The following is a 20,685-nucleotide window of genomic DNA, read 5'->3' as shown; positions in this document are numbered from 1 at the left end:
TAACATATTCGGATGAACAATTCAGAAATGATTTGATCTTAAAATGATTTTATTTTTTTATTGCTCGATTCATGAAACTCATCAGCCTTCCTTACACATGGACAGTGTTTACAGAAACCACATTTGAATCCTCCCCAAGGCCAGGGTGTGGCGAACTCCACTCCTCAAGGGCCACCAATAGGTTACGTTTCCAGGATATCCCTGCTTCAGCACAGGTGACTGAGCCACTGATTGAGCCACTTGTGCTGAAGCAGGGAAATCCTGAAAAGCTGGACACGTTGGGGGTCCGTGAAGACTCTAGTTGGGAACCCCTGCTTTTGGCTTCTCAGTGCATTTCCTCGTTAGATCAGGAGTTAATGAATACACGTCCACCTCTCCCCTTTATTCCCTTAGTAAGTCTGGAGATGACACAAGGTTTTCTAGGACTTATTTCCCACAAAATTGGCTCCCATGTTAAAATTAACCCATTTTTACGACGTATCTTTACTGCTTCACGTGTGCGGAGCTGTAACTGCGGCTAAAAGATACATCACATTAATGATCTTTAGTGATATAGATTTATTTTTTGGAACCAATAAAAATTCTCTATTAATTTTATAGGCTCTTTTCTTTTCGCTTTATTTAACCAGTCTCATTTGTATTCTATAGCCAACAGTCTTTTGGTTAAAGCATCACTTTAAACAGATACAGATGTAGAATAGATGGATAGATAGATATACATAGATAGATGATAGATAGACACGGATAGATAGATAGACACAAATGAATGGACAGATAAATGGATGGATAGATAGACACAGATAAATGGATGGATAGATAGACACAGATAGATGGATGGATAGATAGACACAGATAGATGGATGGATAGATAGACACAGAAAGATGTATGGATAGATAGACACAGATAGATGGATGGATAGCTAGACACAGATAGATGGATGGATAGATAGACACAGATAGATGGATGGATAGATAGACACAGAAAGATGTATGGATAGATAGACACAGATAGATGGATGGATAGCTAGACACAGATAGATGGATGGATGGATAGATAGACACAGATAGATGTATGGATAGATAGACACAGATAGATGGATGGATAGATAGACACAGATAGATGGATGGATAGATAGACACAGATAGATGGATGGATAGCTAGACACGTAAAAACTCTTCAAATGGTATATTATCACTTGTAACTCCCGGATGACAGCTCTGTGCCTTCATAATGGAATTCCCTGGGGTCGGTTTCCTATACAAAGTAGAATGCATGAAACCTCCTAATCAACATGTAATATCCCAAATATCCATTCTTATTGGATCATATCAGTGAGTGAAGCACAAATTCTAATGAGTTAGATTTAAGTGATCAAAAAAATCGAGGGAATACTTGGGTTCCCCTCTACCCCCCGGCGGTACTTCTCGCGTGTCCCTCCAGCGGTCCCAGATAGTTGCTGAAATTGGGGAGAGAATGTGGTAGATGCCTTTAGTGGGTCAGCCAGGGTTCCCATATAGTGCAGAACCGCTCCGTTGAGTGATTGAGGAATGCTGTCAGTTTTTCCATTAACATAACCGCGTTTAATCTCTTTCTCACCATTTGTGCCGTGGGAGGGGCGATTTTCTTCCAAGAGGACGCCACTGAGCGTCTCGCTGCTGTTAAAATGAAGGAGATTAATTTCCATACTGGGCGGTCAATTTCCTCTATCGGCCTGCCCAGTATGTAGGTCAGTGGATCTAAAGGGATTGTGAGGGCTGTGACCTCTTTTATTAGGTTTTGAATTGTGAGACAATATTTCTGAATTTCTGGACATAGCCACCAAATGTGGGCCATGTCCCCTTTTTGTCCACAGCCTCTCCAGCATAGATCAGAAGCCAGGGGGTAGATTCGTTTCAGTCTCACTGGCGTAAGGTACCAGTGGAACATTATCTCATATATGTTTTCTTTGATATTGGTGCATACGGAAGTTCCTGATGCCGCGTCCCATATATCTTCCCAGTCCTCTCTGTCTATAACCATGTTAAGTCCCGCTGCCCATTTGAGCCTGTAATCATGTGCAGCGGGACTCGCTTGTTTCTCCAGGACAGCGTAGATTCGTGATATAAGGCCTTTTTGGTGTGTGTCCTCCTGGCACAGTTTTTCAAACTTTGTGAGAGGTGGGAATTCCAACGTGGGGGACAATTTTTGTAAGAAATGTCTCATTTGGAGGAATTTGAATGCATCTAGGTCAGGGGCATCGAATGTGTTACGTAATTCTTGGAAGCTCAGGAACTTCTTGTCGCCTAGCAGGTCGCCCACCGCTCTGATACCTTTTTTTGAATATTGTTCAAATTGCTTAGTCTCGCATCCGGGAGGGAACTCCGGATTATTGTACAGTGGAGTGAGTTGTGAGCCAGGGGCCGAAAGCTGGAATTTGTTTTTAGACTTTTGCCATATTTTCCATGTGTGGCCCATAGCTCCTAGTTCAAATCTGCTGACCCCCTTGTCGCCTCTGTCCGTCGCCCATAGGCTCGCTTGCAGAGAAGGCGTTTTGGCATAGTGAGACTCGATCTTTAACCAGCAGAGCTGGTCTGGGTCTGAGTTCCACTCAACCGCTTGTTTTAATTGAGCTGCATTGTAATACCTCGAAATATCTGGCACCCCCATGCCCCCCTTCGCCCTTGGCGACATTAGTACTGATCTTGCGACCCTGGATCTTTTTCCTTGCCAAATAAATTTAAATATTCTGTTTTGGATATCTTTTAATTCCGACCCAGGGACCCGGATCGGGAGTGTCTGAAAAAAGTATAAAAATCTAGGGAGTATGTTCATTTTGACTGAGACCATTCTCCCGATCCAGGAAATTTGATATTCTTCCCATTTATCCAAGTCTTTTCTAATTTTACCAAAAAGAGGTGGATAATTACATTGGTATAGGGAGCGGTAATCCTTTGATACCTTTACTCCCAAGTATTTTATGTATGAAGGGCTCCACCGGTAGTTAAAATTTAGTTTTAACAATTGTATCTCTGATTCCGAAAGATTAAGATTTCAAGGCTTCTGATTTGTCACTATTAATTTTGTAACCTGATATCTTGCCGAAATCAGATAATTCCTTTTGTAGGTTGGGCAGGGAGGTATGGGGGTGAGATAGTGTGAGGATGACATCATCAGCGAACAGGGAAATGTTGTAGTTGGTTTTACCGATTGATGTGCCTTGGATATTGACGCTGTCCCGTACTTTTGCCGCCAGTGGCTCAATAGTCAAGGCAAAAAGAAGAGGGGGCCGTACCTTTTTGCTGCAAACAAATAACTTTTATATGAAACAGAACCCCATTCTGAGAGCACAGTGATTGGAAACCTGGAACGCGGAGGCGTCATTGTTCGTCTATCCATTTCCCAAATCCATCTCTTCTACAAGCCCAAGCTCTCATTCCTTGGGCAGGACGGATAGATTACTAAAGAGCTTCCACATCAACTGTGACCCACATGTAACGATTCAATCAAACACAGCCCTTGAAAATACTCCATGCTCACATTGAATCCTGTACACACGAGGGTACATCCGCACACTACAGGTTTACACAAATAGGCAGCCTATTTGGCCAAGTTTTCAACACCTAAGCCAAGACTGGCGACGATTGCTTTGGCTGGGAGGTCGTTTCATATCATTGTTCTCTTTGGGCCGGGCATGTCATTACCCAGAATCCCTTTCTGCAGTGGAAGCAGTTCATGCTAAGAGATAATGGGGGAGAGCAGGGTTGCAGACCTGCCTGAGACATGTGAATGTGCTCACACGTGGTATATATATTTGCTGTACACTGTACGTGGAGGGTTTTTGTCACTTTGTTACCCACCATAAGTTATATAATGTGTGGTTAAAACCTATCCCAGCTTCACATGGCAAAGCCAATATAATCATTCTCTCACTGATGAGACCAAAAAGGTAGAAACAGCTGTCTGTGAGTAGGTTTTACTGGCTCTACACTTTTTTAACCCATGCTGTGCTGAAAAGCTGTGTAATACGGCAGGCATAAGCAACAGGTGACACTGTGTGCTCATTTGCATGTAATGTCTCAGAATCCCTGGCTGCAGTGGAAGGATGGTGTGGCAGGACGGCCTGTAGCCGAGGTCAGGGAACAGTCCACACGTGTAGTTTCAGGATAAATGAAAACGTTCAGTGGCTTTATTTCTCCACAGCAACATAACATGCGGGTACACTGTCCCTTTAAGCAAATAAATCCTGCTCCACGTTGGGAGAAAACTGACTAACACAGCAGTCCTAGCTAGCAGGCTGGCTGGCTAAACCATACCCAAACCTTAAGAGTCTTTTTAAGCAGTCATGCAAACAAATGAAAGAAATCTTACTTTGGCTGCAGTAAGTAGTGTGCTGTATCCTTCTGGCTAGCAGCACATCTATCCATGTGCTCTCCTCTGACACAGGCAGCTACTGCTGGTAACAAGATCCTTATCTACCTTCCTGGCTCTCAGGTGTCAGCTTACTTCCTGACTACCTAACTTCCACCTGAATTAACCCTTATGAGTGCTGGATGAAGCACTCAGACATATGTTTCCCAGGCATAATTGATAGGGTTTGACTTCACCCTGTCACATACCTCCCCTGTTTGTGTGTGGCTAGTGTCCCACATGGCTGAAGCCCGACCCTCCACTCCTTCTCTTGACAAAAAATCAGCATTTCCATGGTCCTTTCCAGGTCTATGCTGAATATCAAAAGAGAAGGGTTGGAGGGCCATATACCACCTGGTCAACCTTGGATTTGTGTCCTTCATGGTGTTTAACCACTTCAAGGGCGCATGGTCAGTGACCAGGGTGAAGTGTACTCCGGCGACATAATGTCTCAAGGCCTCAATTGCCCATTTTACAGCGAGGCACTCCTTCTCAATAACGGAATACCTCACTTCCCTTGGGAACAGCTTCCTGCTGATGAACAGTATGGGGTGTTCAACACCATCAAATTGCTGAGACAGCACTGCTCCCAGTCCTACAGATATACAAAAATAAGTGCGCAACACAAAATCCACCTTATACAGTAGTGTTACACAATGTTGTGTTAAAGTGCAATTGGAACTAACTAGTGCAATATATGTGATACTAAATTATAAAAGTATATCAAACCATATATTCGTGATGGCGTATGCTGCTAAACTCTAAGAGTGGCTCGGCACTCAAAGCACTAAGAGAGAAAACAAAAAGAAAAGCGCAAAACGCAAATAGTGAAGTAAATTAAGTACAATTGTATTTGGTGTAAAATTGGTGAGTATTAGGCTTACATCAAAGCAGATCAATTAACGCATTTCTGTGCAGACATCAGCACAATGTTACCACAAGGAGACCCTCTGAATAGGAGAATGTAGCCCTCTGGTGCAGCAGCTGTCCTCTGTATGCTCACAGCGGTGTCCTCTCGCTTGTTCTGGACTCCCGTGGAAGGCAGCTGCAGCCCTTGAGTTGTTGCGAATCTCCCCACTGGCTGTGGCATCTGCTGGGCTCGTGATGTTGAACCGGAGGTTAAGGCAACTCCAGTCCTTCCTTCCGTATAGCACAAACGTACCTCTGAGGCATCCGTCTGGATGATGAAGGGCTCTTTAAAATCTGGGCTCCGAAGAGCGGGGCCCTCTGACAGGCACTTTTTTAGCATGTCAAAGGCGTCTTGGCACTCCCAAGACCATTTAACTTGGGTCGGGCACTCTTTTTTGTCAGATCTGTAAGGGGTGCAGATATTTCTGAAAAATTGGGGATAAACCGCCGGTAATACCCTGCTAACCCCAAAAGGGAGCAGACCTGTGTCTTTGTATGTGGGGTGGGGACTTCCTTTATGGCGGCCACCTTGCTAGCTAGTGGCCTTACTATCCCTCCCCCAATGGCATAGCCCAAGTACTTTGTAGTGGATTTACCCAGGGCACATTTTTGGGGATTTGCAGTGAGCCCTGCTTCTCTTAAGGACGTTAGGACTGCCCTTAACCTTTTTATATGAGACTGCCAGTGTCTGCTATAGATGACAATGTCATCCAAGTAGGCCGCGGCATATGCCCTATGGGCCCGTAGTACCTTGTTCATTAACCTTTGGAACGTGGCTGGAGCCCCATGTAACCCAAATGGCATAGTGACGAATTGGTATAACCCGAGAGGGGTGGCGAAGGCAGTTTTGCATTTGGATTCTTCCGCTAGAGGTATCTGCCAATATCCTTTCGTGAGATCTAGGGTAGAGATATACTCTGCTTTACCAAGTGAGTCAAGCAATTCATCCACCCTAGGTATTGGATATGCATCAAATCTGGATACAGCATTTACCTTTCGCAGATCCACGCAAAACCTCACCTTCCCATCTGGTTTAGGGACCAACACGATAGGGCTACACCATTCGCTGTGGGACTCCTCGATCACGCCCAATTCCAACATGTCTATTATCTCCCTCTCTACCAGGTCTTTTCGGCCCTCTGGCAATCTATAGGGACGGGACAGTACTTTTACGCCAGGTTCTGTCTCAATCCTATGGGACACTAAATTAGTCTGCCCTGGCAGCTCCGAAAAAACATCTGGGAACTGGTCACATAATTCTAGTAGGTCTGACCTTTGTTCCGTTGTTAACTGCCCTCCCATGGGAACCTGATGGTCATTGTACGTACTACCCTTTGGAAGCTGCGGACCCAAATCCGTCTCTCCTTCCCGAGGGTGGATGAACAGTGATCTCATCGTTTTCCAGGGTTTCAGGAGGTTCACGTGGTAGATTTGTTTACCCTTCCTGGACCCTGGTTGAGAGATCTCATAGTTCACCTCCCCGGTGCGGCGGAGAACTTGGATAGGACCCTGCCACTTCGCAAGGAGTATACTCTCTGATGTCGGTAGTAGTAGCATCACTTGGTCCCCAGGTTGGAAGACCCTCAAGCGAACATTGTGGTTATACTGTCTTTCTTGATGTTCTTGAGCAGATTTGAGGTTTTCCTTAGCAAACCGACCTATCATGTCTAGGCGATTTCTAAGGTCTATGACATACTGAAGGGTATTCTTGGAGGGGGAGGGCTCCTCCTCCCAGGATTCCTTCAGTAGGTCGAGAATACCCCGAGGTTGGTGTCCATATAGGAGCTCAAACGGGGAGAAGCCTGTAGATGATTGGGGAACTTCTCGTACCGCAAACAACAGGAAAGGGAGAAGTTCATCCCAAGCTCGCTTTTCAGTGTCCACAAACTTCCTAAGCATGGTTTTTAAAGTACGGTTAAACCTCTCTACCAATCCATCAGTCTGAGGATGGTAGACTGAGGTCCGGACGGATTTTACCTCCAATAACTTCAGGATATCCTGCATTAACTTTGCCATGAAATTTGTTCCCTGGTCAGTTAACATTACTTGGGGAAGTCCTACCCTAGAGAACAGTTCTAACAGCCTGTGAGCAACCTGTTTAGCAGTGGCTGATCTCAGAGGGAAGGCCTCAGGATATCTGGTGGCATAATCTACCACAACGAGTATAAATTTATGTCCCTTCGCAGAGGGTTCTAAAGGTCCGACCAGATCTACCCCAATTCTCTCGAATGGGACGGCTACCAAGGGCAGAGGAACCAAGGGAGCCAGCTTCTGTCCTTTTTGGCTAGTTAACTGGCATTCAGGACATGTCTCACATAGTTTCATGATGTCACCATGTATGCCTGGCCAGTAAAACTGGGACAAGATGCGGTCCGTGGTTTTATCTCTGCCCAAATGACCACCCCATGGGAGAGTATGGGCTAGGGTGAACACTGTTTTAATCAACCCTTTAGGGACTAGCATCTGTCGAATGACCTCCCCTGTTTGTGTAACCTTATTCACACGATATAGAATGTCATTCAACAGTTCAAAATGTGGAAACACTTTTACACCCTGTTCATCCATTATCTTGTTGTTGACCTGTACCACCTTCTCATATTGTCTAGCCAGAGCTGGGTCCTCCCTCTGTCTCTGATGGAAGTCAGGAAGATCCAGGTCTGGCACTATTCCCGTATCTATCTGTTCCTCACCCTGGTCATCCCCGGCCATGACCTGCAGTCCTTTGGGCTGACTAATGTTACCAAGAGTCCCAGCCTTTCTTAACCAGTCCTCTTTTTCTGCATGTCTCTGTTTACGTGTCTTTGGGACATGGTGTCTACGGGGAAAAATCTCTGGGGAAAAAGGGAACAAGTCTCCGGGCTTCTCCGGTACCAGAGAAGTAGGCTCCGTAGGAGTAGGGGCCAACAATGTTTCGAGGTAGGGCCAGTCTCGGCCAACTAGAACAGGAGCAGGTAGCCAGGGAGCAACTCCCACTAGTAGGCTAGCCTCTTGATCCTGGATACGCAGTAGAACGTTCGCCGTCGGGTATCTCTTTGTATCCCCATGGATACACTCGATATTCCAAGGAGAGTCATAAGATAGTCTATTGCTTGGAATTAGGCCCTCTAGGCTCAGGGTTTTTCCAGAGCCCGAGTCCAGCATGGCGTTTACTTTTGTCCCCTCCAGAGATGCTGGGACTAACCACGGATTGTGGTCCCCTTGGAGACAAGCTGTGGCAGTGGTTCTGCCATATGAACAGTCCATCTCATCATCTCCTGAATCTGCAACCTCGGTCATCAGCGGAAGCTCTCGACGGGGCTCGGTGTTTGGACCTCTCCGCTGTTGGATGGGGTCCTCCCTTCTGGTTGGTGGGGTTATCCTCTCCACCGGGTGGGTGACAGGAGTCCAGGTTCTCGGGGAATACTGTGGGTGGCGGCCTCCCTTGAGTGATCCAGTGGCCTCGGACCCAGGATGGGCGTCTCTGCGGGAGTTTGTACCAGGAACCCTCCGAGATGGGAAAGGGTCTTCCGATCGGGTTGACTGGATCTCCCGAGCTGGCAGGTTGTAGACCCCTCGATTGTCTGCTCTCCTGCCTCTAGCATCACCGGAAGCAACTGGTGTTTGCACCGGCCGTTCCCAGCTATCCTGTTGGGTGTCGTCACCCAGGAAGTTTTCCACCAAGCGGACCGCTGAATTCAGGGAAAATGCAGCGTGTCTTTTTACCCAGGAGCGGGAGGAGGGGGGCAGTATCTGTATGAACTGCTCGAGCACAAACTGTTCAAGGATCTCTGCCTTGTCATGTTTTTCCGGTTGTATCCACCTGGTACATAAGTCTACTAAGCGGTGGGCTACGACCCGGGGTCTGTCTCTGTTTGCATATTTGACTGTCGGGAACCGCTGTCGGTAGGCCTCTGCAGTGAGGCCTAGGCGATCGAGAATAGCAGCCTTTAGTTGCTGATAGTCCATGGCCTCGTCTGCTGGAAGAGCCTGGTAGGCTGCCTGAGCTTCCCCTATGAGGAGTGGAGCCAGAGTCGTTACCCAGCGATCAACTGTCCAGCCGTGGGCTGTGGCTACCCTTTCAAAAGTGAGGAGAAATGCCTCTGGGTCTTCGTTTCGCTTCATTTTATGCAGCATCACCGGTGGGTTATTTGGAATCCCTGGTCTGCCTGGGGCTGGGCCTTCGGCCAGCAATTGGAGTAGCTTTTCGTCTCGCTGGGCCTGTCGCTCATCTTGCTGGGCCTGTCGCTCAGCTTGTTTCTCTGCTAGCTGGAGCTGTTGCTCAAAAAACTGAGAAAAAATTGTCTCCATTTTTTTTTTTCCGTCTGTGTCTGTGTGGCCCTTCAGATACAGGGCCCGTCCAAATCCCACTTCTGACACCACCTGTGGCAGGACGGCCTGTAGCCGAGGTCAGGGAACAGTCCACACGTGTAGTTTCAGGATAAATGAAAACGTTCAGTGGCTTTATTTCTCCACAGCAACATAACATGCGGGTACACTGTCCCTTTAAGCAAATAAATCCTGCTCCACGTTGGGAGAAAACTGACTAACACAGCAGTCCTAGCTAGCAGGCTGGCTGGCTAAACCATACCCAAACCGTAAGAGTCTTTTTAAGCAGTCATGCAAACAAATGAAAGAAATCTGGCTGCAGTAAGTAGTGTGCTGTATCCTTCTGGCTAGCAGCACATCTATCCATGTGCTCTCCTCTGACACAGGCAGCTACTGCTGGTAACAAGATCCTTATCTACCTTCCTGGCTCTCAGGTGTCAGCTTACTTCCTGACTACCTAACTTCCACCTGAATTAACCCTTATGAGTGCTGGATGAAGCACTCAGACATATGTTTCCCAGGCATAATTGATAGGGTTTGACTTCACCCTGTCACAGATGGATATAGACAAATGGATAGATAGATGGGTAGATATACACAGATAGAAATGGATAGACATAGATGCATAGATACACAGATGGATAGATGCACACAGATGGATAGCTGGATGGATAGATACACACAGATGGATAGCTGGATGGATAGATACACACAGATGGATAGATGGATGGATAGATACACACAGATGGATAGATGGATTAATAGATACACACAGATGGATAGATGGATGATAGATACACACAGATGGATAAATGGATGGATAGATAGACACAGATGGATAGATGGATGATAGATACACACAGATGGATAAATGGATGGATAGATAGACACAGATGGATGATAGAAACAAAGGGTGAACTGCGCTCTAATAATCGTGATTCAGTGTTATAATGTGATAATACAGTGATATTAATATAATATAATATAAACCTGTTACTTTAATGGTGAGGATATGCTGCTATATTCGTGGAATGGCTCCAAGACCAAGGCTAAAGATACAAAGACAAAAGAAACAGCGCAAAAAACCTCATAGTGTAGTATATAAAATTATATAGTGGTAAAACAGGTGAGTATTGCACGTACATCAATTTAATAGTTACTAGCAGTACATGTTTTGGACATGTTACCAGTCAGCAACAGATGGTGGGTAAGGATCACTGGATAAGTCCCCTTCTCCTCTCACGTCTCGCTTGTGATGTCACTCAGGACGCCGTAATGCAGGGCAGCAGCCCTTCAGCATGGATATAGCAGCCCGATTGGAGTACAGCTGTCTCCCGACGTGTTAGCTGTGGTGGTTTGCGGTGGAAGCAGGCTCTCAGTCCCTGGCTTCAAGCGTGTGTCTGCATGTGTGGCATCTACTTGCAGCGCGCCTCGGGTGATGTCATCCAGCGGCGCCGATCACTCTGCCAGCCACAGAAGCTTGGATAGCATAGGTTGCAGTAACGGAGATAGAAGCAGGCTCTCAGTCCCTGGCTTCAGGCGTGTGTCTGCACGTGTGGCGTCTACTTGCAGCGCGCCTCGGGTGACGTCATCCAGCGGCACCGATCACTCTGCCGACCACGGAAGCTTGGATAGCATAGATTACAGTAGCGGAGATGGGACCAAGTGACAGAAATAGGGTAATAACACACTGTAGGTAGTGTCAGAATGCGCCCTCTTATCCAACGCGTTTCGTACCCCAAAGGTACTTCGTCAGATGGATGATAGCTAGAAAAAGTTAGAGAGGATAAATGTTCGTTATGTGAATTAATTATATCTCTTGGAGTCCTGTATACACCTGTTGGATATATAAACCCCTGGTGCACAATAATAACATGTCCTCCCTTCTCTGAGGGCTTCCTTAGCATCAGAACGAATATCTATGGGAGAAAATGGTCCAAAGCCTGACTCCGGACAGAAATCAGTGTGCTGAATCATTCGTTTTCATACGTTTCAGACTCCAGCAATAAAGACAGAGATAGATAGACAGAGAGATAGATACAGAGAGATAGATAGATAGATAGATAGATAGATAGATAGATAGATAGATAGATAGATAGATAGATAGATAGATAGATAGACACACAGACTGATAGATAGATGGATAGATGGATAGATAGGTGGATGGATGGATGGATAGATAGGTGGATGGATGGATGGATAGATAGGTGGATGGATGAATAGACACAGATAGATGATTTGATAAAAAAAAGTTAGAGAGGAGAAATGTTAGTTTTGTGAATTCATTATATAACTTGACATGGCACCTTCTTCTCTCACACAATTTCCCCTACCTGTAACCCACCACTCATTGTTTCCTTCCCTCCCTCCTCCCTGTCCCCCTCCACTACCCTGTCCCCCCTCCTACCTGTTCCCATACCCCCTCACCCCCCTCCCTGTCCCCGATCCCCCACTCCTTTCTGTCCCCCCTCTCGCTATCCTGTCTGTCCTCACCCCTCTCTCTCTCTCTGTCCCCCCACCTCTCCTCCTTGCCCCCGCACCGCTTCTCCCTGTCCCCACCGCCTCCCTGCTCTCCCCGTCTCCCCTCCCTCTCTCCACTCCCTCCTCCCCCCTCCCTGTCCCTCTCTCCCCCTCCCTGTCCCCGATCCCCCTCTCCTCCTGTCCCCCCTCTCCCTATCCTCTCTGTCCTCACCCCTCTCTCTCTCCCTGTCCCACCACCTCTCTTCCCTGCCCCCTCCACCCCTTCTCACTGCCCTCCCTCACCTCTCTGTCCCCCCCCCCCGCCTCCTGTCTCCCTGTCCGCCCACCTGTCCTCTCTGTCCCCCCTCCCTCCCTTCCCTCTCTCTCTTCCTGTCCCCCCCCCACCTGTCCTCCCTCCCTCACCTCCCTCTCTCTTCCTGTCCCCCTCAACTCCACCTCTCCTTCCTTCTCTCACTGTCCCCCCCACCATCCTCCCTGCCCCCACCATCCCTCTCTCCCTCCCTTGCCTCCCTGTCCCCCCTCCCTCCCTAAATTCCCTCTCTCTCTTCCTGTCCCCCCCACCTGTCCTCCCTCCCTCGCCTCCCTCTCTCCCTGTCCCCCCTCACCTCCACCTCTCCTTCCTTATCTCACTGCCCCCTCCACCCCTTCTCACTGCCCTCCCTGTCCCACCCCCTCTCTCTCTCCCCAGCCCCTGGATTTTGAGTCTCATCCGGCCTTCACATTCCGCGTTGAGGTGTTGAATACGGTCATTGACCCTCAGTATATCAGGCGTGGCCCCTTTAAGGATGTCACCACTGTACGGGTGACAGTGGGGGATGTGAACGAGCCCCCCATCTTCTCCCAGGACCCCTACACCCTGAGTGTACGTGAGAACCTCCTCCCGGGGGCGCTGGTGGGACAGGTGTGGGCGCAGGACCCCGACTCACACAGCAGCGCCATCAGGTACAGAGCTATCTGTCACACAGCTATCTGTCACTGTCACACAGCTATGTCACTGTCACACAGCTATCTGTCACTATCACACAGCTATCTGTCACATAGCTATCTGTCACTGCCACACAGCTATCTGTCACACAGCTATCTGTCACTGTCACACAGCTATCTGTCACTGTCACACAGCTATCTGTCACACAGCTATCTGTCACTGTCACACAGCTATCTGTCACACAGCTATCTGTCACTGTCACACAGCTATCTGTCACTGTCACACAGCTATCTGTCACTGTCACACAGCTATCTGTCACACAGCTATCTGTCACTGTCACACAGCTATCTGTCACTGCCACACAGCTATCCGTCACTGTCAAACAGCTATCTGTCATTGTCACACAGCTATCTGTCACTGTCACACAGCTATCTGTCACACAGCTATCTGTCACTGTTACACAGCTATCTGTCACACATCTATCGGTCACTGCCACACAGTTATCTGTCATGTCACACAGCTATCCGTCACTGTCACACAGCTATCTGTCACTGCCACACAGCTATCTGTCACACATCTATCTGTCACTGCCACACAGTTATCTGTCCTGTCACACAGCTATCTGTCACTGCCACACAGCTATCTGTCACTGTCACACAGCTATCTGTCACTGCCACACAGCTATCTGTCACACATCTATCTGTCACTGTCACACAGCTATCTGTCACTGTCACACATCTATCTGTCCTGTCACACAGCTGTCACTGTCACACAGCTATCTGTCACTGTCACACAGCTATCTGTCATACATCTATCTGTCACACAGCTATCTGTCACTGTCACACAGCTATCTGTCACTGTCAAACAGTTATCTGTCACTGTCACACAGCTATCTGTCACTGTCACACAGTTATCTGTCACTGTCACACAGCTATCTGTCACTGTCACACAGCTATCTGTCACTGCCACACAACTATCTGTCACTGTCACACAGTTATCTGTCCTGTCACACAGCTATCTGTCACTGTCACACAGCTATCTGTCACTGTCACACAGCTATCTGTCACTGTCACACAGCTATCTGTCACTGTCACACAGCTATCTGTCCTGCACAGCTGTCACTGTCACACAGCTATCTGTCACTGTCACACAGCTATCTGTCACACAGCTATCTGTCACTGTCACACAACTATCTGTCACTGTCACACAGTTATCTGTCCTGTCACACAGCTATCTGGCAGTGTCACACAGTTATCTGTCACTGTCACACAGCTATCTGTCACACATCTATCTGTCACTGCCACACAGTTATCTGTCCTGTCACACAGCTATCTGTCACTGCCACACAGCTATCTGTCACTGTCACACAGCTATCTGTCACTGCCACACAGCTATCTGTCACACATCTATCTGTCACTGTCACACAGCTATCTGTCACTGTCACACATCTATCTGTCCTGTCACACAGCTGTCACTGTCACACAGCTATCTGTCACTGTCACACAGCTATCTGTCATACATCTATCTGTCACACAGCTATCTGTCACTGTCACACAGCTATCTGTCACTGTCAAACAGTTATCTGTCACTGTCACACAGCTATCTGTCACTGTCACACAGTTATCTGTCACTGTCACACAGCTATCTGTCACTGTCACACAGCTATCTGTCACTGCCACACAACTATCTGTCACTGTCACACAGTTATCTGTCCTGTCACACAGCTATCTGTCACTGTCACACAGCTATCTGTCACTGTCACACAGCTATCTGTCACTGTCACACAGCTATCTGTCACTGTCACACAGCTATCTGTCCTGCACAGCTGTCACTGTCACACAGCTATCTGTCACTGTCACACAGCTATCTGTCACACAGCTATCTGTCACTGTCACACAACTATCTGTCACTGTCACACAGTTATCTGTCCTGTCACACAGCTATCTGGCAGTGTCACACAGTTATCTGTCACTGTCACACAGCTATCTGTCACTGTCACACAGTTATCTGTCACTGTCACACAGCTATCTGCCACTGTCACACAGCTATCGGTCACTGCCACACAGCTATCTATCCTGTCACACAGCTATCTGTCACTGTCACACAGCTATCTGTCACTGTCACACCGCTATCTGTCACTGTCACACAGTTATCTGTCACTGTCACACAGCTATCTGTCACTGTCACACAGCTATCTGTCACACAGCTATCTGTCCTGTCACACAGCTATCTGTCACTGTCACACAGCTATCTGTCACACAGCGATCTGTCACTGTTACACAGCTATCTGTCACTGTCACACAGCTATCTGTCACTGTCACACAACTATCTGTCACTGTCACACAGTTATCTGTCCTGTCACACAGCTATCTGTCACTGTCACACAGCTATCTGTCACTGTCACACAGCTATCTGTCACACATCTATCTGTCACTGTCACACAGCTATCTGTCACTGTCACACAGTTATCTGTCACTGTCACACAGCTATCTGTCACACAGCTATCTGTCATTGTTACACAGCTATCTGTCACACAGCTATCTGTCACTTCCACACAGCTATCTGTCACTGTCACACAGCTATCTGTCACTGTCACACAGCTGTCACACAGCTATCTGTCCTGTCACACAGCTATCTGTCACTGTCACACAGCTATCTGTCACTGTCACACAGCTATCTGTCACTGTCACACAGCTATCTGTCACTGCCACACAACTATCTGTCACTGTCACACAGTTATCTGTCCTGTCACACAGCTATCTGTCACTGTCACACGGCTATCTGTCACTGTCACACAGCTATCTGTCTCTGTCACACAGCTATCTGTCACTGCCATACAACTATCTGTCACTGTCACACAGTTATCTGTCCTGTCACACAGCTATCTGTCACTGTCACACAGTTATTTGTCCTGTCACACAGCTATCTGTCCTGTCACATAGCTATCTGTCACTGTCACACATTTATCTGTCACTGTCACACAGCTATCTGTCACTGTCACGGTAGCTTGTGACAGGGTATAATATACACCAAATATCTGGATTGAATTTAACACGACTTAGATATAATAAATATAGTCTATTCCTTAAAGAAGGAGAACACACAAGATGATACAAATAACAGACAAGAAATGGACACTTAAGGGTTGGACAATGAAGCAATCAGGTACAGGATTGGCAATTTATTCAGCAATACAGGTTCAAATGAAGACATCACGAAAGATAATGGGTATAGGGTTTACACTGGTTTATATGGGATTCCAGCCCTATACGTTCACAGAGGGTGTCAGGCATTGGACATCAATTACCTCCACCCAATGACCCTTTGCCACCTCACTTGAGAGGCAAAGTCATTCCTGCCCACAGGGGTGGACATTATTCTAATCAGGGGCTCATTTCCCTAGCCCCCCTCCCACAAGACCGGCGTCTGAAAGTCTGTTTGGGACAGGAAAACTTTTGTCCCAAGGTGTGAAACACAACAGTTATCCCAAGTACCCACGTCCTGCTCTGTTTTGTTTCAGCATACACAAGCAGGGTGGGGGAGCCTTTGATCAGGGGGTTTATTGTAGACCACTTGTATCCCCCCTGAGCATTAACATACCATCTGGGCTCTGGCTTTCCCGGGCTTTTACCCTGGACCAAAAATACAATACATTCTTTAATATCTACACATATTAAAATAATCCGTTCTGTGGGTCTGAGCGGGCTGAAATTTGCCAGGTCCTCATGCCGGAGGACCCTTGCCAAATATCAGCCTTCCACGACCCTCAGAACCGGAGATACAAAAATACAGTTTAAAAGCACATTACTAAAGTGGCTTTTTTCTGCCATGCAAGTCAATGGCAGAAACCCAAACTTTGTAATTACCCTGACTCCGTTCTGTTCCCCGAGAGTGTCGGTATTTGCCATGCAATCCTGCCGGAACTAAGACTACATGCTGACCGAATCTCAGCCCTCTAGGTTGAACAGAACTGGAGTTATGGGTTCCAGGTTTCTGCTCATTCTGACTTAGCCGTTTTTTCACGCGGCTTCCCTCCATTAAAATCAATAGCGCCGGCGCCTCCATAGGAAATGCATGGGCCGGCGCCACCATAGGATTCAATGGTAGCACCCTCCTGGCCGGCGCGACCCTTTCTCGTCGCCATTAATTGTCGGACCCTGTTGGGGTCAAGTGAGGGGGTTCCTAACATCTAGGGGCAAAAGGAATTTTATTTCTGGGTGCCCTAGAACCAAAGTTCCCACGCCAATTGGCCGTGAACTTGACCGAGGCCCTAGTTCCCACGCCAATTGCGCGATCAAAGCTCTTTTTTGACAATGTTGCCGCTCTTGCGGTTTTGTGGTCTGGAAGGCTGTTAGCTCGTCTCCGGAGTTCAGCTTCCAGGAATCCCCATTGAAATGCATTACTCCATTCACTTTCAATGGGGAACCGCCGCTCCTCCTCTCGAGCGCCACCTGCAGGTCTTCTACGGAAACGGGCCCAAATCGCCGGAATCTCCATAGGATTGTATTGAGTCCCAATGGCGACCTATGGAGAAACTGCAAAATGGAGCCTGCAAAGGCGGGAAAAGGGACAAAGGGCCATAAACACAGAACATTAACCCTTTCCCTCCCACATAGATCCCAGTGTATGTGTTGGTGCAGACACTGGAATGGGAACAATACATCTTTACAGGGGAATACACATTTGGGTGCTGAAGCAGGGTAAAAACACATTACTGGACCGCAGTCCAGTTAACCCCTTGCCTCCCAAGTGAGGTCAGGGGGTGGCCATATGGGGTGCAACCGCTTTAATACCGGGCCAACCCCTCTCCCATGACTGTCACACAACTATCTGTCACTGTCACAGTTATCTGTCCTTTCACACAGCTATCTGTCACTGTCACACAGCTATCTGTCACTGCCACACAGCTATCTGTCACACAACTATCCGTCACTGTCACACAGCTATCTGTCACTGCCACACAGCTATCTGTCACTGTCACACAGCTATCTGTCACTGTCACACAGCTGTCACTGTCACACAGCTATCTGTCACACTGCTATCTGTTACTATCACACAGCTATCTGTCACTGTCACACAGCTATCTGTCACTGTTACACATCTATCTGTCACTGCCACACAGCTGTCACACAACTATCTGTCACTGTCACACAGCTATCTGTCACTGTCACACTGCTATCTGTTACTGTCACACAGCTATCTGTCACTGTCACACAGCTATCTGTCACTGTTACACATCTATCTGTCACTGCCACACAGCTATTTGTCACACAACTATCTGTCACTGTCACACAGCTATCTGTCACTGTCACACAGCTATCTGCCACTGTCACACAGCTATCTGTCACTGTCACACAGTTATCTGTCCTGTCACACAGCTATCTGTCACTGTCACGCAGCTATCTGTCACACAGCTGTCACTGTCACACAGCTATCTGTCACTGTCACACAGCTATCTGTCACTGTCACACAGCTATCTGTCACACAGCTATCTGTCACTGTCACACAGCTATCTGTCCTGTCACACAGCTATCTGTCCTGTCACACAGCTATCTGTCCTGTCACACAGCTATCTGTCGCACAGCTATCTGTCACTGTCACACGGCTATCTGTCACACAGCTATCTGTCCTGTCACACAGCTATCTGTCTTGTCACACAGCTATCTGTCACACAGCTATCTGTCACTGTCACACAGCTATCTGTCACTGTCACACAGCTATCTGTCACACAGCTATCTGTCCTGTCACACAGCTACCTGTCACTGTCACTGTCACACAGCTGTCACACATCTATCTGTCACTGCCACACAGCTATCTGTCACTGTCACACAGCTATCTGTCACACAGCTATCTGTCACTGTCACACAGTTATCTGTCACACAGCTATCTGTCACTGTCACACAGCTGTCACACAGCTATCTGTCCATTCACACAGCTTTCTGTCACTGTCACACGGCTATCTGTAACACAGCTATCTGTTCATTCACACAGCTATCTGTCACTGTCACACAGTTATCTGTCACACAGCTATCTGTCCTGTCACACAGCTATCTGTCACTGTCACACAGCTATCTGTCACTGTCATAGCTGTCTCTCTCTCTCTTTATTTGAGTCTGTCTTTCTCTGTCTCTCTCTTCTGAGATTCACTCTCTCTCTGTGTGTCTGTCTCCAAGTCTCTCTCTGTGAGTCTCTTTCTGTATCTCTGTGTGTCTCTGAGGCCCCTGTTCTGTGGGAGGCCCCTGTTCTGCGGGAGGCCCCTGTTCTGTGGGAGGTCCTAGTTCTGTGGGAAGTCCCTGTTCTGCGGGAGGTCTCTGTTCTGCGGGAGGCCCCTGTTCTGCGGGAGGTCCCTGTTCTGCGGGAGGTCCCTGTTCTGCGGGAGGCCCCTGTTCTGCGGGAGGCCCCTGTTCTGCGGGAGGCCCCTGTTCTGCGGGAGGTCCCTGTTCTGCGGGAGGTCCCTGTTCTGCGGGAGGCCCCTGTTCTGCGGGAGGTCCTAGTTCTGTGGGAGGTCCCTGTTCTGCGGGAGGTCCCTGTTCTGCGGGAGGTCCCTGTTCTGCGGGAGGCCCCTGTTCTGCGGGAGGTCTCTGTTCTGCGGGAGGCCCCTGTTCTGCGGGAGGTCCCTGTTCTGCGGGAGGTCCCTGTTCTGCGGGAGGTCCCTGTTCTGCGGGAGGCCCCTGTTCTGCGGGAGGTCCCTGTTCTGCGGGAGGTCCCTGTTCTGCGGGAGGTCCCTGTTCTGCGGGAGGCCCCTGTTCTGCGGGAGGTCCCTGTTCTGCGGGAGGTCCCTGTTCTGCGGGAGGTCCCTGTTCTGCGGGAGGCCCCTGTTCTGTGGGAGGTCCTAGTTCTGTGGGAAGTCTCTGTTCTGCGGGAGGCCCCTGTTCTGCGGGAGGTCCCTGTTCTGCGGGAGGTCCCTGTTCTGCGGGAGGTCCCTGTTCTGCGGGAGGCCCCTGTTCTGCGGGAGGTCCCTGTTCTGCGGGAGGTCCCTGTTCTGCGGGAGGCCCCTGTTCTGCGGGAGGTCCCTGTTCTGCGGGAGGTCCCTGTTCTGCGGGAGGCCCCTGTTCTGTGGGAGGTCCTAGTTCTGTGGGAGGTCCCTGTTCTGCGGGAGGTCCCTGTTCTGCGGGAGGCCCCTGTTCTGCGGGAGGTCCCTGTTCTGCGGGAGGCCCCTGTTCTGCGGGAGGTCCCTGTTCTGTGGGAGGTCCCTGTTCTGCGGGAGGTCCCTGTTCTGCGGGAGGCCCCTGTTCTGCGGGAGGCCCCTGTTCTGTGGGAAGTCCCTGTTCTGCGGGAGGTCCCTGTTCTGCGGGAGGCCCCTGTTCTGCGGGAGGCCCCTGTTCTGCGGGAGGTCCCTGTTCTGCGGGAAGTCCCTGTTCTGCGGGAGGTCCCTGTTCTGCGGGAGGCCCCTGTTCTGCGGGAGGTCCCTGTTCTGCGGGAGGCCCCTGTTCTGTGGGAGGCCCCTGTTCTGTGGGAGGCCCCTGTTCTATGGGAGACCTTTTACCCTGTAACCCATGGGTATGAGAGATGTCTCCTCTGATAGAATCCATGTTTGTTGTAGGATAAAAATGGCTACATTCGTCAAATTATTTGTAACGTCTTATGTTTTAGACCAAAAAGCTGAAGCGGTCAGGCCCGGAATTAATTATAAAATATCTCATCTTGGATGGATAGATATAGATATATATATCTATGT

General features: G+C 48.6%; 1 protein-coding gene across 1 annotated transcript in view; it reads left to right on the top strand.

Moving 5' to 3' along the window:
• The window catches only part of CDH24 (cadherin 24), a 110,090-nt gene that overhangs the window by 66,548 nt on the left and 22,857 nt on the right, over positions 1-20,685 (top strand). Inside the window, 1 exon segment of the mRNA XM_075569102.1 lies at positions 12,771-13,024. Within this exon segment, the coding sequence (XP_075425217.1) occupies positions 12,771-13,024 (254 nt within the window).

The sequence above is a fragment of the Ascaphus truei genome, chromosome 13 (assembly GCF_040206685.1).
Source record: "Ascaphus truei isolate aAscTru1 chromosome 13, aAscTru1.hap1, whole genome shotgun sequence".
Classification (NCBI taxonomy): domain Eukaryota; kingdom Metazoa; phylum Chordata; class Amphibia; order Anura; family Ascaphidae; genus Ascaphus; species Ascaphus truei.
This window is presented reverse-complemented; position numbering and strand designations above follow the sequence as displayed.